Raw genomic sequence first — 22,975 nt, 5'->3', positions numbered from 1 at the left:
TTTCTGTTGTCTTGTCCCAAAAAAGGTTAAATAATGCAAATGTTGTTAAAACTCGTGAAGTTCCCGAAGAAATGCAGGGTATTGCCTTTAATGATGTCCCTCTACTTGCGATGGAATTCTGTACAGGAGGTAACTTCCGTAAGGTAATTTTCAAGTTCATACTCATTCCTTTTACTGAGTGCAATTTTGAGGTTAATGCGAATTTAATTTAGTTACAAATGTTTAACAGAATTTCATTATGTACTAAACATCTGCATGTATTTAGAGACAAGTGGCATACCCTTCTTTTTGTGATTAAGATCAAGAAATAGAAGCAAGAGTAGGCTGCGGTGTCTCAATCTTGTTTCAGCATTAGATGGCATCAAGGCTAAATTGATTTTGGACATCACCATCCTGTCTTTTTTCTATATCCCTTTGCTCTCCTCCCAAACAAAAATCTATCCATCTATGTTTTCATAATATTCCTTGTTATAACTTCCACAGTACTTTGGGATAAAGAATTTCAAAGTCCACTGAAAGAAAAACATTCCTCGTCATGCTCATCTTATTTGAGGCTCTTCTGTGAGGGTAAACATTTTCTTTGCCAAGCCACTTCAATCGTGTGATTCATTCATATCATCTCTCATTCATCTAAACTTCAATCTTTCCTTCAAGCAAACCCATTTATCACAGAAATCAACTTGGTGAAACCCAGTTTGGTGCTTCCAATGTGTACAATGTCGGAGCAAATCTACAGGTCGTCCCCTGACATTTACTTGAGTTTCTTCTCTCCATCCTTTATGTACAAGCTCTATTATCCCAGTTTGTATATTTTGCCAATTTACTTGTTTTTTTTTAATACTTTGCTGGTTTGGATGACGTTTCGTGCCGAGACCATTCTTCAGCGTGCATCTGAAGGATCTCGACCCGAAACGCCACCCATTCCTTCTCTCCAGAGATGCTGCCTCTTCAGCTAAGTTACTCCAGCATTTTGTATCTATCTTTGGTGTGACAGTTGTGTCATTTCATCGGCCTCGTGTATTGCGCGCCCAGGAGAGAGGCTGGACATGCCGCTTGCATCTATTCAAACAAGTGCGCTCAAATTGAAATCCCACATCTTTGGAAGGGAGGGATGGATTAGATGTAATCACCAGCTAAAACAAAGGCCATTAGGACAGGGAATAATGCCACCAGTTAATTAACCATGTTTCCGAAAGTAAGAACCATTTATACATGTAATACATGATATACATTTATACCAATATACATTAACTGGTGTATATCAAAGGTGCCTCAACAAAGCACTGAGTTTAAAGTGTCTGAATACTTATGTAAATGTGATATTTCAGTTATTTATTTTTAATTACTTTGCAAAATTTTCTAAACACCTGTTTTTGCTTCTTCATTCTGGGGTATTGTGTGTAGATTGATGATGAAAAAAAAGTATTTCATCCATTTTAAAATAATGGGGGTAACGCAACAAAATCTGGAAAAAGTGAAGTGGTCGGAATACATTCTGAATGCACTGTATATGCTCTTCACAAGTTGCTCCATGTGCCTAAGCCCACTTTACCTATAAATTAAAAATAATAACCATGACATTTTGATTGCCAATTTCTTTATCAATTGTCCTTCTCGCCTAATATAGGCATGTTTGTTCTGCAAACATTAGCACAACAAAGATGCTTTGATTGAGAAAAGTTATCAGTACACTAAAAGTACGCGTAGTTAATGAGTACTTCTATACACTCTCTTATATTTACACTTGCAAATGTCTGCTGAAGCCAGCCTCAATTACATCGAAGCATATTAGTTAAGCAATGACCTGCTACTTTGGGTACACTGTCACAGAGCAGAACCCCAGAAGAAAAGTTCATACAAACAAACTTATTTACAATTATAAGCAGTTGAATAAGGAGTGGGAATTGATAAGCTTTGGCTTCTTCCTGCTCCTTTTCGGACACATACAATTTCATTTATTTATAGATATGTTTATGACACTTTATAAATACTCTTGTTTTGTTTTTTGTATGCTGTTTCACACTGGCTTTTTATTCTTTTATTCTGTTCGAAATAAAGAATTAAATAAAAATAATAATACAAATATATGACCAATCTTCAGTTCACTAACGCAATGCCTTTTGAGTGGGGCAGCAGCCAGTATATGGAGTCTCTCTTGCAATCCATGCTGTTCTTGTTCACAAAAGTGAAGTTTGAGCCTGAGCAAAGATTGCAGAACATTGGTGAATGGACCTTCGATGTTCTGCTTGAACTATAGAGGTTGCTGTGCATGGTGTGGTGATGAGAAAGCATAGAACTATTACAGAATGAATGAAACACTTCTACGATGAAAGATGTTCATTTTCTGTTTGTTTACCTATGAATCAGAAACAAAAATTTTAACGATCTTCGATTGTTTCAAAATATTAATGATCTTTCAAGTATGCTTCACCAAAATTATATATTAACCTGAAGCATAAAATGTTCCCAATATTGATTTGGATTTTTGAGTAACAGAAACTTCATAAATTCAATATTAATACCTGAAAATTCTGAACTGCTATCAGACTTTCCGTGTGGAAGTAATTCCTATATTCTATTCTGAAAGATCCAGTTTCAGTTTTAGCAATGCCATATAACCCTATTCTCCCAATTCATTAGAAAATATCAATTTCAATATCCATTAATTTACTTTAACACCTTGAAAACATTCGTGCGGGGTCTTACAATTGCTAAGATTACATAAACTTTCACTTAGAAATAGTTCCTTCCCACATTTAATCCAATATCACATCCTTCTCCCCAATTTATCTTGCTTCGTTAAATTGCCAACCTCTATTAGATATCCTCTATTAGATATTAGATATCTGTTCTCCATGTCTTTAAAATCATTTCTGCACCCCATCCATGACCTCTCCCTATTGTAACCCTGCATCATTCTCGAGTCTGCCTCCTAGCATTAGTCTCCCATTCTTTTAACTCTCCCACTCATGTGCTGCCATTCCTCATCTCCACCATCAAAGGCAGGGGACTTGGCCAATATAGCTCTGGCCGTATGGATGCCTTGAAATCCCCATCTATTTGGTTACATCTTTCCTATTTCTTCACATGTGTATTAAAGTACATTTTAATTCTTAAAATGTATTTTCTGGTTTACCTACCATTCATTCTTCTCCCCTGCATCAACTCAAACTCAGGGTCATACTGTATGTTCCATGTTAACAAGAACTTGCACAAATATCGCAACAAATTGTTTTGAGTAAAAAGCAGGTTCCCAGACAGTGACACTTACATTTCCATTGAAAAAGGAGCAGAGTGATTGCAAGAAAGCAGATGAAAACTAAGACACGGGCTGCCCAGGCAAGATAAGAAACCAGGATGTTTACCAGGTCATCGGGAACCTGAAATAGATACACAAAATCAGAGAACAAGATTTTCTTCACTATTTTAAATCTAAAATGCACGTACTGCAACCATTGACCATTATAAGGGCAAAAGGTCATAAGGCCATTCGGCCCATCAAGTCTACTCCGCCAATCAATCATGATTGAATCATAGATCGCCCTCCAAACCCTATTCTCCTGCCTACTCCCCATAACTTCTAACACCTGTACTAATCAAAAATGTTTCTATCTCTGCCTTAAAAATATCCGCTAACTCGGCCTCCCCAGCCTTCTGTGGCAAAGAATTCCACAGATTCACCAGCCTTTGACAAAATAAATGTCTCCTCATCTCCTTCCCAAAAGAAGTTCTTTAATTCTGTGGCTATGACCTCTAGTCCTAGACTCTCCCACTCGTGGAAACATTGTCTCCACATCCACTCTATTGAAGAATTTATTATTCTCTATGTTTCAATGTCACCCCTCATTCTTCTAAACTCTAGGAGTGTTTTTCCATCTCCAAAATTCCATGGATTCTGGATAGTTTAATAACAGAAATTGACAAGAACAAACCAGGTGATCAAACATACTTGTAATTTTAGGAGGCTTTCAATAAATTGCCACAATTTAGATTATTACATAAAAATAAAATGCATATTACATGAAAATGTATTTATATCCATACAGATTTATAATTAATTTTTTCAGACATTTCAAAATGCAGCTCTACATTCCCTTCTGTGGAATTTTGCCACTAAGTCTGTAAGCCAATGAATAATTAGAAAAATTGAAAACTGATACTGTGTGGCGACACCTGGTGGTTGGGCCACGAGCTACACGAACCCTCAGCAGTCGGGGGTAGGGTCACGTGACTGGGCAATGGCAGGGAGTAGTTGTCACGGGGTATAGCGGTGTGTCCTAGTATTTATAACGAACCCCGGGTCAACCCTCTCTCTCACTACGAGCTGACCAGCTCTCTTCCCTCTTCGGGTGAGTGTCCTGCCACCTCAGCAAGAGTTCAACTCAAGCCCACGAGGCAACAGCCTTGCAGCAGCAACAATTACTTTTATGTTAGAGGACCAACGTGTATGTATATCTGCCTATAATGCCTGTATGAAGAAACCGTTTATTCACGACGTTTGGTGTCGGTATAACTGGGTCGTTGCATAGAGACTGATTTATTGCAGCATCCATTAAAACACCTGCATAAAAGTGTTCGATGTTCTAGATATACTTTAGATTTTATGTATTTAAGAAGGAACTGCAGATGCTGGAAAATCAAAGGTACACAAAAATGCTGGAGAAACTCAGCGGGTGCAGCAGCATCTATGGAGCGAAGGAAATAGGCAACGTTTCGGGCCGAAACCCTTCTTCAGTCTGAAGAAAGGTTTCGGGCCGAAACGTTGCCTTATTTCCTTCGCTCCATAAATGCTGCTGCACCCGCTGTGTTTCTCCAGCATTTTTGTGTACCTTAGATTTTATGTAGTTTGAACCTTTTATATATGCTTACTTGTTCGGAAGTACTGTTGATTTCATTCGTAGTTATTGTAGAGCTCAGAATTTCTCGGGTACCTGAGGAAAAAGAATACAATTCCGGCTGATATCACTAGCAAGGAATCCGCTATGGTGCCTAAAAACAAGGTAAGGTATAGAAGGTCTTGGATCCAAAACATCACTATTTTCCAAGATTCATTCTAACATTAATTTTCCACATAAGGCAAAACAGACATTATTTCTGAGATTTTGGAAACATACATCAGTCCCTACTCTTAAGGTGGATTATAAACATATCCGAGACACTACATCTTGAAAATATTAGACTTGTCTTGGCAGAAAAAACAGATCATTTTTCCAAGACATGGACACCATTCATTGATTTCTTACAAGGATAGTATGGCGCAACACAACTTTGGATTTAAATCTAATTATGGGTTGGGGGAGGTGGGTGGGGAGGGGTGAGAGGCAGGTATATCACCACTTTTCTTTCTCTTTCTCTTTCGTCCTTTTATTTTTTTCTCTTTCTCTCTTCTTTCTTTCTTTTATTCACTCTTTGGCTACACTACTTTGGTAGTCTAGGGGTCCTATCTTTGCACATCTCACATTTTCTCTTTCTTGCTTTTTCTCCTTTCCTTTCTTCTAATTCAAAGCTAAAAAGTTAAAATTGCAGCTGTACAATAACTGTATAATTTTACTTGCCGTTGGTTCTACTCTTGTACATTTGCTTCTAATATATATATTTTTTTAATAATTAAAAAAACAAACAAATAATGTGGCAGACCAACAAAACCCCATGTCTTGGTATCACAATCCCTGCTGTACCTTCTACATTTAAGCCATCATGACAAACCAAAGTGTAGCTACTTGTGAACTATAATAATATGACTGGTCCAACTGTTACTCTTGCCACCTTCCCTACTCCAGGAATACAATGGCTGATGACGAGTATACAACTGTAAACGTGAGCAGCGTGTATACAATGTTATGAAGTCATTCACTAGCGTCATGGCATGTAATCAGTGACAACCTCACCATTCTGAGGAGCACGAGGAGAAAATATTTTAAAATCTAATTATCCCCATTTAATGTCCAATTCGTAATTCTCCCTGATCTTAGGAGGCAGATAATGTCCACCTTTAGAGATACACTTAGATCCGGTATGGATAGTAGATTTCTGTGTGAACCAGATGGGCTTTTATGATTAATATGGTAATTTCATGATTACTCTTTGTGAGATGAGCTTTTAAAAGTAAAATCTATTTTTATTGAATTGCTCAAATGCAAGTTTCCCTGCCATCATGGTGGGGTTTGAATCCACACCATTAAAGCATAGTCCACAATTCTGGCTCCTGCTCCAGTAATCTCCACTCTGCTGCTGCAGAATGGGTGGAAGCGTAACCTAAACATCATCTTTCTGCACAGAAAGAGCCTGGTTCACTGATTATAGTCACTGGCAGAGTGCCATTGGTGGGAGAATTAATGCAACATTCTTCAAAGAGATTAAGTTTAAGTTGATGGAACCACTGCCCCTTCTGCTCGGCATCTGCCTCCTGTGCTGAGATGAGACAATCTTAACTATGTAAAACCAAACCAAATTGCAATGGAATTTGCTATAGGAACATGAGAAACCACATTATGAAGTGGTCAATGTATGTGTACAGAGTTGAAAGGAGATATGCAGACTGCCTTCTCTCTTTCTCTACGCTCCTCGTTTTACCCTCCAAATCTCTGCCTGGAGTTCACCCTAATTTGCACACTGGAAGCACAGGATTTAATCATAGTCATAGAGCTCTACAGCACAGAAACTTTGTCCGCTCCGCCCAAGTTGGCATTTTCTGCTGTCCCATTTTCGTGTCTCCAAAACCTTCATATCCATATATCTCTCCAATTAACATTTTAAAGGTGTATTTGTATCCACCTGTACAGCTTCCTCAACCAAATACAGACCAACCCCTGAATTAAAAAGTTGTCCCTGAGGTCCCTCATAAATCCTACCTTCTTAACATCAGCTTATATCTTCTAATTTTCTAATTCTGTATCTGGTAAATATACTATGAGCGTCCGCCTTATCCATGCACCCCGTTATCTTGTAGACCTTAATAAGGTCACACCTCAGCCTCCAATGCTCCAAGGAAAGAATTCCCAGCCTAACCAATCAGTCCCACAACTCAAGGCCTCAAGCCAAGGCAACATCCTCCCTATAGCTTGGTGACCAGAACTACATACTATACTCCGTGTGGTCTCACCAACAAATTCTACAGCTGCATCATGAGGCCCCATCTTTTGTGCTCAATATTTTTCCCAATGAAAGCAAGCGTGCCCTGTTAGGAGAGGTTCAGGTTGTAATAGACTAACGTCTATTACACTAGGGGTGCTGCATTGAAGGTACCTCGGCCTACAGCCTGTCCGTTTTTTCTTATCTTTTTTAAATTTTAGTTTGTCTAAATAGATTTGTTTGGGGAATCTTTTGTTTTTCTATGTGGGGGAGGGGTAAGGGGAAACCGCTTCCCAGTCGCTTCCTGGCGAGGATGCGACTATTTCTCCGAGTAGCGTCCTCGCCCCCCACCTCGTGGCCTACCACTGGATCGGAGTGGCCTTTCCTGCTGGAGACCGGGGGCTGGACCAGAGCTTCGGCAGTGGTGGTGTGGTGCTCGATTCACCATAGAGCGGCAATACCTACCTGGATCCTGTTTGAAGCTACGGAGCGTTGGGCCGCTGTTCCAACATCACGGGGCTGTGGTTCGCGGAGCTCCCAGCGTGGGCGGCGCTGACCGACATCGCGGAGTCCTGGGGCCCTTTACTGAGGGCCGCCAGCGTTGAATCGCCGCCCGGCGCGGCCTGGGGACGTCGGGAGCTGCGGACTCTGGTGAGAAGTGGCTGATATGGAGGTCCAAGCCGCTGAGGTTGGCCTCCTGTTCCGACGTCGGAGTGCCAACACCCCGGCGAGCGTGCCTGAGCGGCGGGCTGCCCGTAGAGGCGACTGCGGAGGGCTCCGTAGACCCCGACCACGGGTGAACATCAGAGGAAAATGACTGACTTTGGTGCCTTCCCTCACAGTGGGAAACTTTTGATTCTGCTGTGCGGGGATGTTTTATGCTGAACTCTATCGTGTGTTGTGTTCTTTATTTTATTGTATGGCTGTATGGTGATCACGTTTCACCGTGCCAACTGGCACATGTGACAAATAAATGTATCTTGTATCTTGTATTACATTGGGTAGCGATTCCTTGGAAGGAAAGGATTAAAGATGTAGGATGGGACATAGAAGATGACAATGGCTAACGAACAACAAAGTAAACATTCTGTAGTAAGATTCTGTAGTGTCCTTAGTTAACTTATGTAAACATAGTGCAGAGGTATCCTGCTCTAAATCACTAATTAGTGAGTTAGATAGAGCTCTTAAAGATAGCGAAGTCAAGGGATATGGGGAGGAGGCAGGAACGGGGGTACTGATTGTGGATGATCAGCCATGATCACAGTGGCTCAAAAGGCCGAATGGCCTACTCCTGTACCTATTGTTTATTGTCTAATTGCTGATAAGGTTTCAACCAAGAAAGAAGTTGACAAATTAAAGTGTAACATCGGTTGTGCTGGTTTAGCTCGTACTCAAGGGTACAACACAGCCCTGCGGACATTTAGTGGTTGGGACTTCGCTTATAGACGGAGTCATGATCATGGACAAAAGAAAACTGTGAGTAGTGCTGTGGACGATGTTGGCTGCCACTGCCACTGCCACGGTTAACGTCCTCTCCCACTCCCACATGTCCAGCAATGAACATCTAATTATACTCAAATGGATCGGTTTGAAAGACCATGATCTTTGCATACCCAGCATCAGATTTCCGAAGCAGACATAATATTCGGAGCTCTATCATAGGAATAACTTACAAGGTGGACTGAGAAATAAATCCAAAGTCATTTTCAAAACCTCCATGAAAATATTGCAAAATTTCCACTGATTCCTGGGAAACTCTGGGCCATGACCTCTTGATGTGGAGAAGCATTTGGTTTGGCACTGAGAATCTTGAGTCCATGTGTGAGAAGCACACAAGAGAAGGAGAACTCCACATCATGGATCAACCCTCTTCCCCCATCTACATTGGATTCTGTTACCACAGAATCCACTTAACCTGAAACTGAGAGACTGCCAAAGAAGATGCACCCTAATAGTTTCACTGTGTGAGTTGGCCCCATGAATGCTCTCAGCTAAATCATGAGTCATAACTTTCTTGAGATACTTTGCCATTGAGTGAATTGGCATCCTTCTGTACTTCCCCCTGTCCCTCTCCAAGCCAATCACCCAGATTCCACCTTTATGTTCTCCATTAGGCAAAGTATCAGCCTCTAAGCTGGTGAGAGTGAATACGGTAACAAATGTGGTAAGTCACTATTGCTGCCTGATGTAGGAAATTCCAAAAATCATCAAAAAGATGAGTAGATTGTAATATGTTTAACCCAAGAGCTTACATACTGAGGAAGCATGATGGGAAAATAGACCAATATAGTGAAGGGAACTTAAGGATGTTAGGAGAGGCATTGAATTGACCTCTCGTTGTATTTAGATTCCTCAACATAATTATAGCTGAGTTGCTTCCTTAGTCAAGTCACGTTTATTCGTCACATACACATACAAGATGTGCAGTGAAATGAAAAGTGGCAATGCTCGCGGACTTTGTGCAAAAAGACAAACAAACAAACAACCAAACAAACTATAAACACAATCATAAACACACACATATTCTTTTACATATTAAATATTGGAAGGAAAAACGTTCAGTAAAGTTGAAATAGACATTGGGGGTTGTAACCTAATCATGTAGAGGGACAGAGGCAACTACAGAATTAGGGTCAATTCACCGGATGGCAAAACTCCATCAAACCCTGACCTCGCTCCAGCACTCTGACTAATCTCTTCTATTTGTACTGTGATAACGGGAGAGGGTAATAAAGGCAGTAATAACACGAACCACGGGGACAGAATGAGGCCAGTCGCATACTATTCAATTATGCAAAGTCGAGTGGTGGCTGGGCTGCATTGATGTGATCAAGTATTCAACTGTATGACAAGGGCAGTGGAAGTCTCAGAATCCATCTCGCCGAGGGCGTCAATAGTTTTACGGACGTCTCTTAGAAGCAGGGAAGTACACTGCAACTCTTTGAAGCAGGGAAATTATGGACAGCACTAGATAGTTGATGTGCCAAATGGGAGAGTGTGTCTTGCCTGCTGACAAATATATACAGATAGATTTCACAAGATCTTTACCCTAGTCTCAAAATAAAAGGTAATGTTTAGTACTGATTGACCACTTTACCCACTAGCAGAAGACTTTCCCATGCCAAGAAAGTACAGCTAGAATTGTGTATTGGTGCCAAATAATAATATTTTGGATTACTCTTCACATGACTCTGATCAGGGTATATATTTAACAGGAAGGAGGCTTGTACTGAATGGCATCATATCTGTAGAGTTGACAGTGCTATAACCATCCTGGTAAGTGGAGATAATTCTACTGCAATTCTACTTTGGGACAAAGTGGAAAAGCCTTGGGTATCTGGAAATGAGTCCCAAATTACAATGAACTGGCTATTTCAAACTATAGACCAACCGGCCATCTTTCAGCTGTTTCTTCGCCTTTACATGATCAGTCCACTAGCAAGGAAATGCTTTAAATAGATCAGCGTTTAAGCTGCTAGCAAACATAAACATTGCTGTGGTGCAGCAGTCAAACACACACTTTCAGTGTGCAAAAGTAAGAGCAGGTTGTAATCTTATGTTGCAAGTTACTGAAATGTATTCTGAGGGATAGGATATACAGGCATTTGGATGGGCAAGGTCTGATTAGGGAAAGTCGGCATGGTTTTATACTTGTGAGGTCGTGTATCACAAATCTGATTGATTTTATTGAAGATTTAACCAAAAAGGTTGATGAAGGCAGAGCTGTAGATGTGTACATGGACTTCTGTAAGGCATTCGACAAGGTAGGCTGCTCTGGAAGGTTAGATCGCATGGGATACAAGGAGAGATAGCTGAATGGATAGCAAATTGGCTCCATGGGAGGAAGCAGAGGGTAATGGTGGAAGGTTGCTTCGCAGACTGGATGCCTGCGACTAGTGGTGTTCCTCAGGGTTCAGTGTTGGGCCCATTACTGTTTGTCATCTAAATCAATGATTTGGATGAGAACATACAGGACAAGATTAGCAAGTTTGCTGATGATACAAAAGTTAATGGTTTTGCAGATAGTGAAGATGGTTGTGAACAATTGCAGCAGGATCTGGATCGATTGGCCAGGTGGGTGTGGGAATGGTTGATGGAATTTAATACAGAGAAGTGTGAGGTGTTGCATTTTACGACGTCGTACAAAGGCAGGGCCTACACAGTAAATGGTAAGCCTCTGGGGAGTGTTGTAGAGCATAGAGATCTTGGAGTACAGGTGATTGGTTCCATAAAGGTCGAGTCACAGGTAGATAAGGTAGCCAAAAAGGCTTTTGGCACTTTGGCCTTCATCAGTCAGAGTATTGAGTATAGAAGTTGGGAGGTCATGTTGCAGTTGTATAAGACATTGGTGAGACCACATTTAGAATATTGTGTACAGTTCTGGCCACTATGTTATTGGAAAGATATTGTCAAGCTTGAAAAGGTTTAGAAAAGATTTACGAGGATGTTGCCAGGACTAGAGGGTGTGAGTTATAGGGAGAGGTTCAGTAGGCTGGATCTCTATTCCATGGAGCGCAGGAGGATGAGGGGAGATCTTATAGAGGTATACAAAATCATGAGAAGAATAGATTGAGTAGATTTACAGAGTCTTTAGCCCAGAGGTGGGGAATCAAGGACCAGAGGACATAGGTTCAAGGTGAAGGGGAAAAGATTTAGTAGGAATCCAAGGGGTAACTTTTTCACACAAAGGGTGGTGGGTGTATGGAAGAAGCTGCCAGAGGAGGTAGTTGAGGTTGGGACTATCCCATCATTTAAGAAACAGTTAGACAGGTACACGGATTGGACAGGTTTGGAGGGATATGGACCAAGCGCAGGCAAGTGGGACTAGTGTAGCTGGGATCCCCATTGTTGGCCGGTGTGGGCAAGTTGTGCCGAAGGACCTGTTTCCACACTGTGTCACTCTATGTCTTGAAATACTCCGTGCTTTTTCTGCTCCCTCTCCTGATCCCACTAGCTTCCACATCCTTCTCCAAAGTAAACACATTAATTTAAAGTAAAGTATTATTTCAAAACCTCACATATTACCCATAACATGGCTACACGTACCACTAGACTTAAGAACAGTTTTTTATCATCTTGCCATCAGGATTCTGAACTCATAAATGCATCATATATGTTAATTATTTTATTTATCATTGTCTTTTATCTACCAATGTCACTTTTGTCTTATCTTTTTTACCTTAATATTATCCTTGCAATACCATTGCTGAGGTAACTCGTTGTCTTATCAAACATATTTCATTGTACCGTTGACCCTGTGTTAACCTACATATGACAAATAAAACTGAACTGAACTGATAAAACTGAACTAATCCACAAATAGATGACCACATTGACCCATTAGCTACTCTCTAACTTTTAATATACTTGTAGAATATTTTATGATTCTCCTTTATCTAGAATTTACTCAGATATATGAAAACATGAACTTAAGGATAGTCAGCAAGGGTTTCTTTGTGTGAGGTCCCTTCTCACAAATTTTATACCATGCTTTTTGAGGAGCTGACAAATATGATTGATGAGGCAATGGATGTTGTCTACAGGGGCCCTAATGAAACATTCCGCAAGATCCCTCATGGTAGGCTGATCCAAAAAAAAATGGCATATGGGATCCACAGAGACTCGGTAGATTGGATTCAAAATTGGCTTATCCATAGAAGACAGAATGTAGTGGTGGAGTAGTGTTAATCTGACTGGAGGCGTGTGACCTGCAATGTTCCAGAGGGGTGCTGTGAGCTCTGTTATTTGTGATATATATAAAATATATAGATGATTTGGATTTGGATAAAAATGTAGGTAGGCTGGTTAACAAATTTGCAAACAACATAACAATTGGTGGAGTTACAGAAAGTAAACAAAGGCAAACCTATACTTGCCCCCACTTGTCTGTGTTTGGCCCACATTCTTCCAAACCATTTTTATAAAATGATACAGCACAGGAACAGGCCCTTTGGCCCACAATGTTTGTGCCAAACATGATGCCCAGTTAAACTGATCTCATCTGCCTGTACATAATCCATAGCCCGCAGTTCCCTGCACTTACGTATGCCTATCTAAAAGCCTCTTAAATGCCATTATCATATCAGCCTCCAGTGCATGCCCTGGCAATGCGATCCAGGTCCCAACCACACTCTGTTTAAAAAACCTTGCCCTGTACATCTCCATTAAACTTTACACCTCTCATCTTATAGCTATGCCTTCTATTCTTGGACATTTCCACCCTGGGAAAAAATGTTCTGACTGACTAACCAATCTATGTTTTACATAATTTTATATAATTCTATCAAGTCTCCCCTCAACCTCTGACATTCCAGAGAAACCAATCCAAGTCTATCCAATCATTCCCTGCATCTGAAACCCTCTCATCCAGGCAGCATTCTGGTAAACATCCTCTGCACCCTCTCAAAAGCATGGAAACATAGAATATAGGTGCAGGAAGAGGCCAATCGGCCCTTCAAGCCAGCACCGCCATTCATTGTGATCATGGCTGATCGTCCCCCATCAATAACCCGTGCCTGCCTTCTCCCCATAATCCCTTGACTCCACTAGCCCCTAGAGCTCTATCTAATTCTCTCTTAAATCCATCCAGTGATTTGGCCTCCACTGTGGCAGGGAATTCCATAAATTCACAACTCTCTGGAGTGAAAATGTTTTTTCTCACCTCAGTCTTAAATGACCTCCCCTTTATTCTAAGACTGTGGCCCCTGGTTCTGGACTCGCCCAACATTGGGAACATTTTTCTTGCATCTAGCTTGCCCAGTCCTTTTATAATTTTATATGTTTCTATAAAATCCCCCTCATCCTTCTAAACTCCAGTGAATTCAAGCCTAGCCTTTTCAATCTTCACTCATATGACAGTCCCGCCATCCCAGGAATCAATCTCGTGAACCTACGCTGCACAGCCGCAATCACAAGGATGTTCTTCCTCAAATTAGGAGTCCGAAACTGTACACAATACTCCAGATGTGGTCTCACCAGAGTCCTATACAACTGCAGAAGAACCTCTTTACTCCTATACTGAAATCCTTTTGTTATGAAGGCCAACAATCCATTCACTTTCTTTACTGCCTGCTATACCTGCACGCCAACTTTCAGTGACCGGTGTACAAGGACACCCAGGTCTCGCTGTACCTCCCCCTTAAATCTGCGCCCTTGTTTTTGCCGCCAAAGTGGATAATCTCACATTTATCTATATTATACTGCATCTGCCGTGCGTCTGCCCACTCACTCAACCTGTCCAGGTCAGCCTGCAACCTCCTAACATCCTCTTCACAGCTCACACTGCCACCCAGCTTTGGTGTCTTTGATATATTGTTCCTGTACCTACCTCAGCTACTTCCTGTGGCAGCTCGTGCAATTGAGGTGAATATGAAACAGCCCAAGGTATTATTTCAAAGAACAAGAAATAACCTCAGTTCTTGGCCAATAATTAGTCCTTAATTAAAATCAATTAAAAATTCTACATTGCAATCTATATCTCATCATCACCACATTCTTGTCTGTTGAACAGTGTTTCCACTTTGAAGGAAATTATCCGAAATTCAGGAATTCTGGTTGTCTTCGGGGAAATATCTTTTAGGGAAATTGAATAATTTCGGGAAACTTCCGCATCCGGCCCACAAAGGGGTGTAAAGGTAATACACACAACATTGCCAGTTTGGCGCTCAAAGGTTTAAACAGAGCGCTGTCAGTTTAATGCGTGGGAATTTAAACAAAGAGCTGTCGGCTGTAGCACTGTGGGTTCTAAAGTTAGCGCTACCGCCTGCAGCGCTTTGAGCTTTAAACATAGCGCTATGGCCACAGCAGTATGGGTCACAGACTGTTCTGGAAAATACTCGTATAACAATGAGTCTTTGGTAATTCTCTTTCTCAGTGGAAGTTGAGCATTTGATTATTTTTCAGGCAGCGGTAAAATTCTGGATAAGCCGAGTGGTGAAAAGTTACCAGTGGACAGTGGGATTGCAGTTACATTGGGATTGGCCTTAATTTTACAGAATGGTGGGTGGGCTCAAGGGGCTGAGAGGGAGAGTAGGACAGACAGAGAGAGAGAGGGAGGAGTGGAGAGAGGGAGAGAGGGGTGGAGAGAGGGAGAGAGGAGGGGGGGGGGGGGGGGGGGAGGGAGAGGGGGAGAGAGGGAGAGGGGGAGAGGGAGAGAGAGAGGGAGAGAGAGAGGGAGAGAGAGAGAGAGAGAGAGAGAGGGGGAGAGAGGGAGGGAGAGAGAGAGAGAGAGAGAGAGAGAGAGAGAGAGAGAGAGAGAGAGAAGGGGGAGAGAGAGGGGGAGAGAGAGAGAGAGAGAGGGAGGGAGGGAGGGAGAAAGAAAGGGAGGGGAGAGGGAAGAAGGGAGGGAGGGAGGGAGGGAGAGAGCAGAGACTAAGACACAGGAGGGCTGGTTGAAAAAACAAAGACAACGAAAGCTGTTGGAGGCAATGAAAGCTGTCTTGTACAAGTGAGTAACAGAAGCAGGCAAATACAATGTAGTTACATAGATATGATTTGCCTTGTTGTTAACGTGTGAAAAAAACCCAACAAATAGCATGCAGGAAACATTTTTGAAAATTTCAGGAAATAACATCAAATTCCAGGAATTTTGGGATTCTATTCAAGGAAAAAAAAAATTGAGGTGTGGAGGCACTGCTGTAGAAGCTGGCCTTCCATTTGTTGTTCAATACCTTGGAATCTCCTGACAGTGTTGAAGGTACTTGATAAAATGTATGTCCCATTCACTTTAATCACAAATATTTCCCGACTACATTTTGCAATATTTGCAATACTCAATTTAAATCCATGATATTTCAAGTTGTTTTAAACATTAAACGTTTTGTATTAGTAGCAATTTCAAGGTATCCTTGTCAACTTTAAGCAGTCAAATCATGGAAATATGGATATAAAAATACATTGCAACAGACATTAGAAGACATCATAGTTTGAACTTTTAGTCTGACCTTCAAATGTAGAAGCTCTGACAGAGTTTGCATCCTGTGCATGGACAGACTCATTTGTGGTTGAAGGATTCGGTGTGGTGATCTCTAGAACAGAAGAAATAATAATTTATTGTGCTCGTGTGCGAGTGAAGACATATTCTTTCTCACGCACTGCTTTGCCACATACTGCATCATTCAGCTCACACACAGCTAACCCACTGAGTAGAATATAGAACCAGTGGATGTGGTGTTTCTGGACATTCATAGGGCCTTTGATGTTTCCACATTTAAAAAGCATAATAATCCATTGGATTGGAGTTACTGATGTGCACTCGTTAATAAAGGCAAAACAGGGTTGGAGTAAGCATTTTATTTTGGATTGGAAGCCTGAAGGTGGTGGGTGCAATGGGTCTGCCGGGACAGTGCAGCTGGTTGATCTCGGGGAAGCACTGGAAGTGGAACTGTGTGTGATGACGGGACTAGAAGTTGTCCAAAGAGTCAGAGGATGTATTTGCGAGGCACTAAATGCTAACTTTGCATCTGTATTCAGCAAGTAGAAGGACATTGAGCTGCCTACGGTCCAAATTCACTTTCACGTCTTGAAACAGTCCAAAGATCTCCACATGGCAACAAAACTAGCCAAGTCTTTGGGTATTTTTAAAGTGGAGATTGACATGCAATAACATATTATTGTTTCTAGATTCATTGTTAACTCTAATTAGTAATTAAGGTGTTTAATGTTACGGGGAGATGACAGACTCCACCAAGTCTGCTCCTATTTCACTTACTATTCCTTCTCTGACCTCTCCCCTGTCCCTCGGTCTAAAGAAGGGTCTCGAACCGAAACGTCATCCAGAGATGCTGCCTGTCCCGCTGAGTTACTCCAGCATTTTGTGTCTATCTTCGGTGTAAACCAGCATCTACAGTTCCTTCCTACTCTGCTCATGTTTCTTGTAGTTTAAAGACATGGCTATAAACGCCAGAATGGGAAACACCCAATGTTTCTGTATTATATAGCTGATGTAAAACATTAAACGTTCCTCCTCACAATATCTCTGTCAATGGACTCGTTGTCCATATTACATTCTACCCGCCTGCTATTTTCACCTGCACTTCATTCATAGTGCTAGATATTCAACTGATTTTTTAATTGATTGATTGATTGAAAGTTACAGCATGGAATCAGGCCCTTAGTCCCACAGAGTCCACGCCGACCATCTAGCACTAATTCATATCAAATCTACGTTATGCTATTTTCTCATCCCCGCCCTGCACATTAGGGACATTTTACAGCGGCGACTTCACCCTTTGCTTAACTATGTTAATTAGAGTTAACAATTAATCTAGAAACAATAATATGGTGTTTTGATATTTCCCTAAGGGGGCAGAAGAGGGCCATTCAGCCCAACAAGACCATGCCACCTGTTCAAACATTCGCAGCAATCCATCCAGTACGTATATCCCAGGAACCTGTCGATCTGCGCCCCACTATTCTACACAAGAGGCAGTTTAACCCACTCGCATCTTCGAACCTGGGAGAAAACCAGAACACGAGGGGAAACTGGTGGAGAACCTGCGAACTCCACGCAGGTGGCACTGAAGGTTAGGATCGAACCTGGGTCACTACAGCTGTGAGGAAACTCTGTTAACAGCAACATCGTTGCGACGCCAGGAATGAGACAGAAACGTGTAATATTGAGCTGCTTACCATCCAAAACCAGCACATTCAAATTCACTTTCACATCATTAAACGGTCCAGGCCTCCTCACACGGCAGCAATACCAGCCGCCGTCTTCTTTCCGGAGCTGCTTTATCGTGAGCGACACGTCTCCTTGCTCAATGTTACCATCAAGCTGATATTTCTCGGATACTGCTGAAGTTACAGTTTCTCCGTTTGTTTTAATCAGTTCAGATCCACAGCCCGAGGCAGGGCATTTTCCCCGACTCCAGCACATCGCAGTTTTACCATGCATTTGGACAGAGTAGTGGCACGGCAGAGTGATCGCCTGTCCCGGGTATCCTCGCACTTCTGATCCGGTGGCAAGGGACACTCGACCTGAAACAGTCCGGGAAAAGACAGTTATAGCCGGCGCTGAGTGATGAGGAAGGGAGTGGCCACATTGTGACAACCCGGTCCCAGCGCTGAGAAAATGAGCCCGTTACCGTTAGCGGCAATTGGGAGTATTGTGAAAGGGTTTATATTTATCGGGATGTGTGTATTGCAGGCAGATCCAGTATTTACCCCCCACCTCCACCCCTTTATCCCAGGGTAACTGGTGGCGAGCGGCCGTCTCCAATCGCTGCATTTCTGTAGCAGCTTTGACTCAGCTTGTCGGCTTGTGAAGCAATTTCAGAGACAGACACGGGGACATATGGGACAGGGATCGACACACATTGTAATCCCTGAATGACTCCTGGGAGACAAATATTTTCCTCTCTTGACATTTTGTTCACATTTTATTTCATTAGATTCCAAACTCCCCGGATACGGGTAGAACCGGGACAAACAATTCGGACCACAGCTCCAGCCTTTGGTCTATTTGTCCGTTAACAAACCCATTGAACTGCCAAAACCAGTGGAACAGATTCGTAGTCGAATATCCTCTATGCCGTCAGATCAGCGCCCACCTGGACTTCAACCCCAATGATCCCGTTAGTTCACCCCTCGACCTTCTCAACTCCAGCCCGTCCTCACGATCAGACCCGGCATCACTCGGTGACTCGGCTGCACCTCCTCAGTTACACACACACACAGACACATCTCACCTACTGCATTCCAGGGAGTTTGAATAACACGATTTGACAAACTAATTCAATTCCTGAACCGGAAACGTACCTAAAAAAAAAGATACTACGATCAAATGAGCCACACCGCCAGTAACAACCATCGCGCTGGACACTGTGGTGCTGGAGTAACACAGCGGGCCAGGCAGCATCTCTGGAGAGAAGGAATAGGTGACGTTCCGGGACGGGCCCCTTCTTCAGACTCGAAGGCACTGTCACGGCCGCTCTCTGAGCTGTCGCTGGGGCACATCCTGTCCTGTGGCTACGAGTTGTTTCCTACTTGACGTGGACACGAAGGGTGTAAAATGAGGGTAGAAGAAATAGGTAGCAAGGTGAAAAGTAAAAGTGGCAGGCAGACAAAACCAGGGCAAAAATCAAAAAGGGCCACTTTTCAACATAATTGTGTAAGGGGTAAGAGTGTTGTAAAAACAAGCCTGAAGGCTTTGTGTCTCAATGCAAGGAGCATTCGTAATAAGGTGGATGAGTTGAATGTGCAGATAGCTATTAATGACTATGATATAGTTGGGATCACGGAGACATGGCTCCAGGGTGACCAAGGCTGGGAGCTGAACATCCAGGGATATTCAATATTCAGGAGGGATAGACAGAAAGGAAAAGGAGGTGGGGTAGCGTTACTGATTAGAGAGGGGATTAATGCAATGGAAAGGAAGGACATTAGTTTGGAGGATGTGGAATCGGTATGGGTAGAGCTGCAAAACACTAAGGGGCAGAAAACGCTGGTGGGTGTTGTGTACAGGCCACCTAACAGTAGTAGTGAAGTTGGAGATGGTATCAAACAGGAAATTAGAAATGCGTGCGACAAAGGGCAAAACGGTTATAATGGGTGACTTCAATCTACATATAGATTGGGTGAATCAAATTGGCAGGGGTGCTGAGGAAGAGGATTTCTTGGAATGTATGCGGGATAGTTATCTAAATCAACATGTCGAGGAACCAACGAGAGAGCAGGCTATTTTAGACTGGGTATTGAGTAATGAGGAAGGGTTAGTTAGCAATCTTGTTGTACGTGCCCCCTTGGGCAAGAGTGACCATAATATGGTTGAGTTCTTCATTAGGATGGAGAGTGACATTGTTAATTCAGAAACAATGGTTCTGAACTTAAAGAAAGGTAACTTTGAGGGTATGAGACGTGAATTGGCCAAGATTGACTGGCAATTAATTCTAAAAGGGTTGACGGTGGATATGCAATGGAAGACATTTAAAGACTGCATGGATGAACTACAAAAATTGTTCATCCCAGTTTGGCAAAAGAATAAATCAGGGAAGGTAGTACATCCATGGATAACAAGGGAAATCAGGGATAGTATCAAAGCGAAGGATGATGCGTACAAATTAGCCAGAAAAAGCAGCATACCGGAGGACTGGGAGAAATTCAAAGACCAGCAGAGGAGGACAAAGGGCTTAATTAGGAAAGGAAAAATAGATTATGAAAGAAAACTGGCAGGGAACATAAAAACTGACTGCAAAAGTTTTTATAGATATGTGAAAAGAAAGAGATTAGTTAAAACAAATGTAGGTCCCTTGCAGTCAGAAACAGGGGAGTTGATCATGGGGAACAAGGATATGGCGGACCAATTGAATAACTACTTTGGTTCCGTCTTCACTAAGGAAGACATAAATAATTTGCCGGAAATAGCAGGGGACCGCGGGTCAAAGGAGTTGGAGGAATTGAGTGAAATCCAGGTTAGCCGGGAAGTGGTGTTGGGTAAATTGAATGGATTAAAGGCCGATAAATCCCCAGGGCCAGATAGGCTGCATCCCAGAGTACTTAAGGAAGTAGCTCCAGAAATAATGGATGCATTAGTAATAATCTTTCAAAACTCTTTAGATTCTGGAGTAGTTCCTGAAGATTGGCGGGTAGCAAACGTAACCCCACTTTTTAAGAAGGGAGGGAGAGAGAAAATGGGGAATTACAGACCAGTTAGTCTAACATCGGTAGTGGGGAAACTGCTAGAGTCAGTTATTAAAGATGGGATAGCAGCACATTTGGAAAGTGGTGAAATCATTGGACAAAGTCAGCATGGATTTACGAAAGGTAAATCATGTCTGACGAATCTTATAGAATTTTTCGAGGATGTAACTAGTAGCGTGGATAGGGGAGAACCAGTGGATGTGGTGTATCTGGACTTCCAGAAGGCTTTCGACAAGGTCCCACATAAGAAATTAGTATACAAACTTAAAGCACAAGGCATTGGGGGTTCAGTATTGATGTGGATAGAGAACTGGCTGGCAAACAGGGAGCAAAGAGTAGGAGTAAACGGGTCCTTTTCACAATGGCAGGCAGTGACTAGTGGGGTACCCCAAGGCTCAGTACTGGGACCCCAGCTATTTACAATATATATTAATGATCTGGATGAGGGAATTGAAGGCAATATCTCCAAGTTTGCGGATGACACTAAGCTGGGGGGCAGTGTTAGCTGTGAGGAGGATGCTAGGAGACTGCAGGGTGACTTGGATAGCCTGGGTGAGTGGGCAAATGTTTGGCAGATGCAGTATAATGTGGATAAATGTGAGGTTATCCATTTTGGTGGCAAAAACAGGAGGGCAGACTATTATCTAAATGGTGGCCGATTGGGAAAGGGGGAGATGCAGCGAGACCTGGGTGTCATGGTACACCAGTCATTGAAGGTAGGCATGCAGGTGCAGCAGGCAGTAAAGAAAGCGAATGGTATGTTAGCTTTCATTGCAAAAGGATTTGAGTATAGGAGCAGAGAGGTTCTACTGCAGTTGTACAGGGTCTTGGTGAGACCACACCTGGAGTATTGCGTACAGTTTTGGTCTCCAAATCTGAGGAAGGACATTATTGCCATAGAGGGAGTGCAGAGACGGTTCACCAGACTGATTCCTGGGATGTCAGGACTGTCTTATGAAGAAAGACTGGATAGACTTGGTTTATACTCTCTAGAATTTAGAAGATTGAGAGGGGATCTTATAGAAACTTACAAAATTCTTAAGGGGTTGGACAGGCTAGATGCAGGAAGATTGTTCCCGATGTTAGGGAAGTCCAGGACAAGGGGTCACAGCTTAAGGATAAAGGGGAAATCCTTTAAAACCGAGATGAGAAGAACTTTTTTTTCACGCAGAGAGTGGTGAATCTCTGGAACTCTCTGCCACAGAGGGTAGTTGAGGCCAGTTCATTGGCTATATTTAAGAGGGAGTTAGATGTGGCCCTTGTGGCTAAGGGGATCAGGGGGTATGGAGAGAAAGCAGGTACGGGATACTGAGTTGGATGATCAGCCATGATCATATTGAATGGCGGTGCTGGCTCGAAGGGCCGAATGGCCTACTCCTGCACCTAATTTCTATGTTTCTATGTTTCTATGTTTCACAGTATTATGAATTGAGGCAAATCATATCAGCCACTTGGCTCCTGCTTTGGCGTTACATCAATATCCAACGCGCATAAATTACAACCTCCTTCACCGTTGCTGTCAGTTTAGATCTTCAGATCACTGGTGACAAAATGCACCGAGCAGATCTCGTGTCTGTCCTGTGCAGTAGCAGCAGGAAGAGTGGAAATGTTGCCAAGTGCCGGACTGGCTGGGTCGCTGTTCCACCTGAGTCCTGGGATTTAGTGCCACTTTTCAATGATTTATTTGTGAAGAGTAGGCGATGAAATGGGGAGAAAGCGAGAGTTTCCGGGCATTTTATGTCTGTCACCGGGAGACTGAGATAATATTTCTAGCATTTTCATAATCATACTTTATTAGCCAAGTATGTTTTGCAACATATGAGGAATTTCATTTGCCATACAGTCATACCAATAAAAAGCAACAGAACACACAAAATACATTTTAACATAAATTTAACATAAACATCCACCACTGTGACTCCTCCACATTCCTCACTGTGTTGGAAGGAGGAAAAAAGTTAAATCTCTTTTCCTTCTTTGTTCTCCCACGGTTGGGGGCCTCGACCCTTCGGGGACAATCTTGGCTCCCATAGCCGGCCCTCCGCGTCGGGGTGAACAAGCTCCTGCATCAGGGGAGAATCTCAGCTCCCCCGCGCTGGGCAATCTGACCCTGGGTTGGGGCTGGTCGAAACCTTCTACGTCGTTTGGAGCTCCTGACATCGTTCTCTACCCGAGACTGCGAGCTCCTCGATAGTGAAAACCGCAGTTGGAGCAACGATCGAGGCAAGGGATTGGCTCCAATGGTAAGTCCACATCCCCGTCAGTT

General features: G+C 42.6%; 1 protein-coding gene across 2 annotated transcripts; it reads right to left on the bottom strand.

Annotated features, from left to right (window-relative positions):
- Nucleotides 1–934: 934 nt before the first annotated feature.
- Nucleotides 935–19,348, bottom strand: LOC129701615 (T-cell immunoglobulin and mucin domain-containing protein 4-like). 2 transcript variants are annotated; one of them, XM_055642927.1, is made up of 6 exons: nucleotides 18,829–19,340; nucleotides 17,701–18,048; nucleotides 16,014–16,097; nucleotides 4,870–4,931; nucleotides 3,272–3,380; nucleotides 935–2,356 (listed from the first exon to the last, which is right to left on the bottom strand). In XM_055642927.1, exons 1-6 carry the CDS (start codon nucleotides 18,926–18,928, stop codon nucleotides 2,322–2,324), a joined length of 738 nt encoding a protein of 245 aa, XP_055498902.1. In that variant the 5' UTR covers nucleotides 18,929–19,340; the 3' UTR covers nucleotides 935–2,321. The 2 variants fall into 2 exon arrangements, with proteins under 2 accessions (XP_055498902.1, XP_055498903.1); XM_055642928.1 differs by lacking the exon at nucleotides 16,014–16,097 and having other exon boundaries at nucleotides 935–2,198; nucleotides 18,829–19,348.
- Nucleotides 19,349–22,975: the final 3,627 nt, after the last annotated feature.

The sequence above is a fragment of the Leucoraja erinacea genome, chromosome 11 (assembly GCF_028641065.1).
Source record: "Leucoraja erinacea ecotype New England chromosome 11, Leri_hhj_1, whole genome shotgun sequence".
Taxonomy (NCBI): Eukaryota; Metazoa; Chordata; class Chondrichthyes; order Rajiformes; family Rajidae; genus Leucoraja; species Leucoraja erinaceus.
The sequence above is the reverse complement of the archived record's forward strand: the minus strand, read 5'-3'. Positions and strand labels throughout refer to the sequence as shown.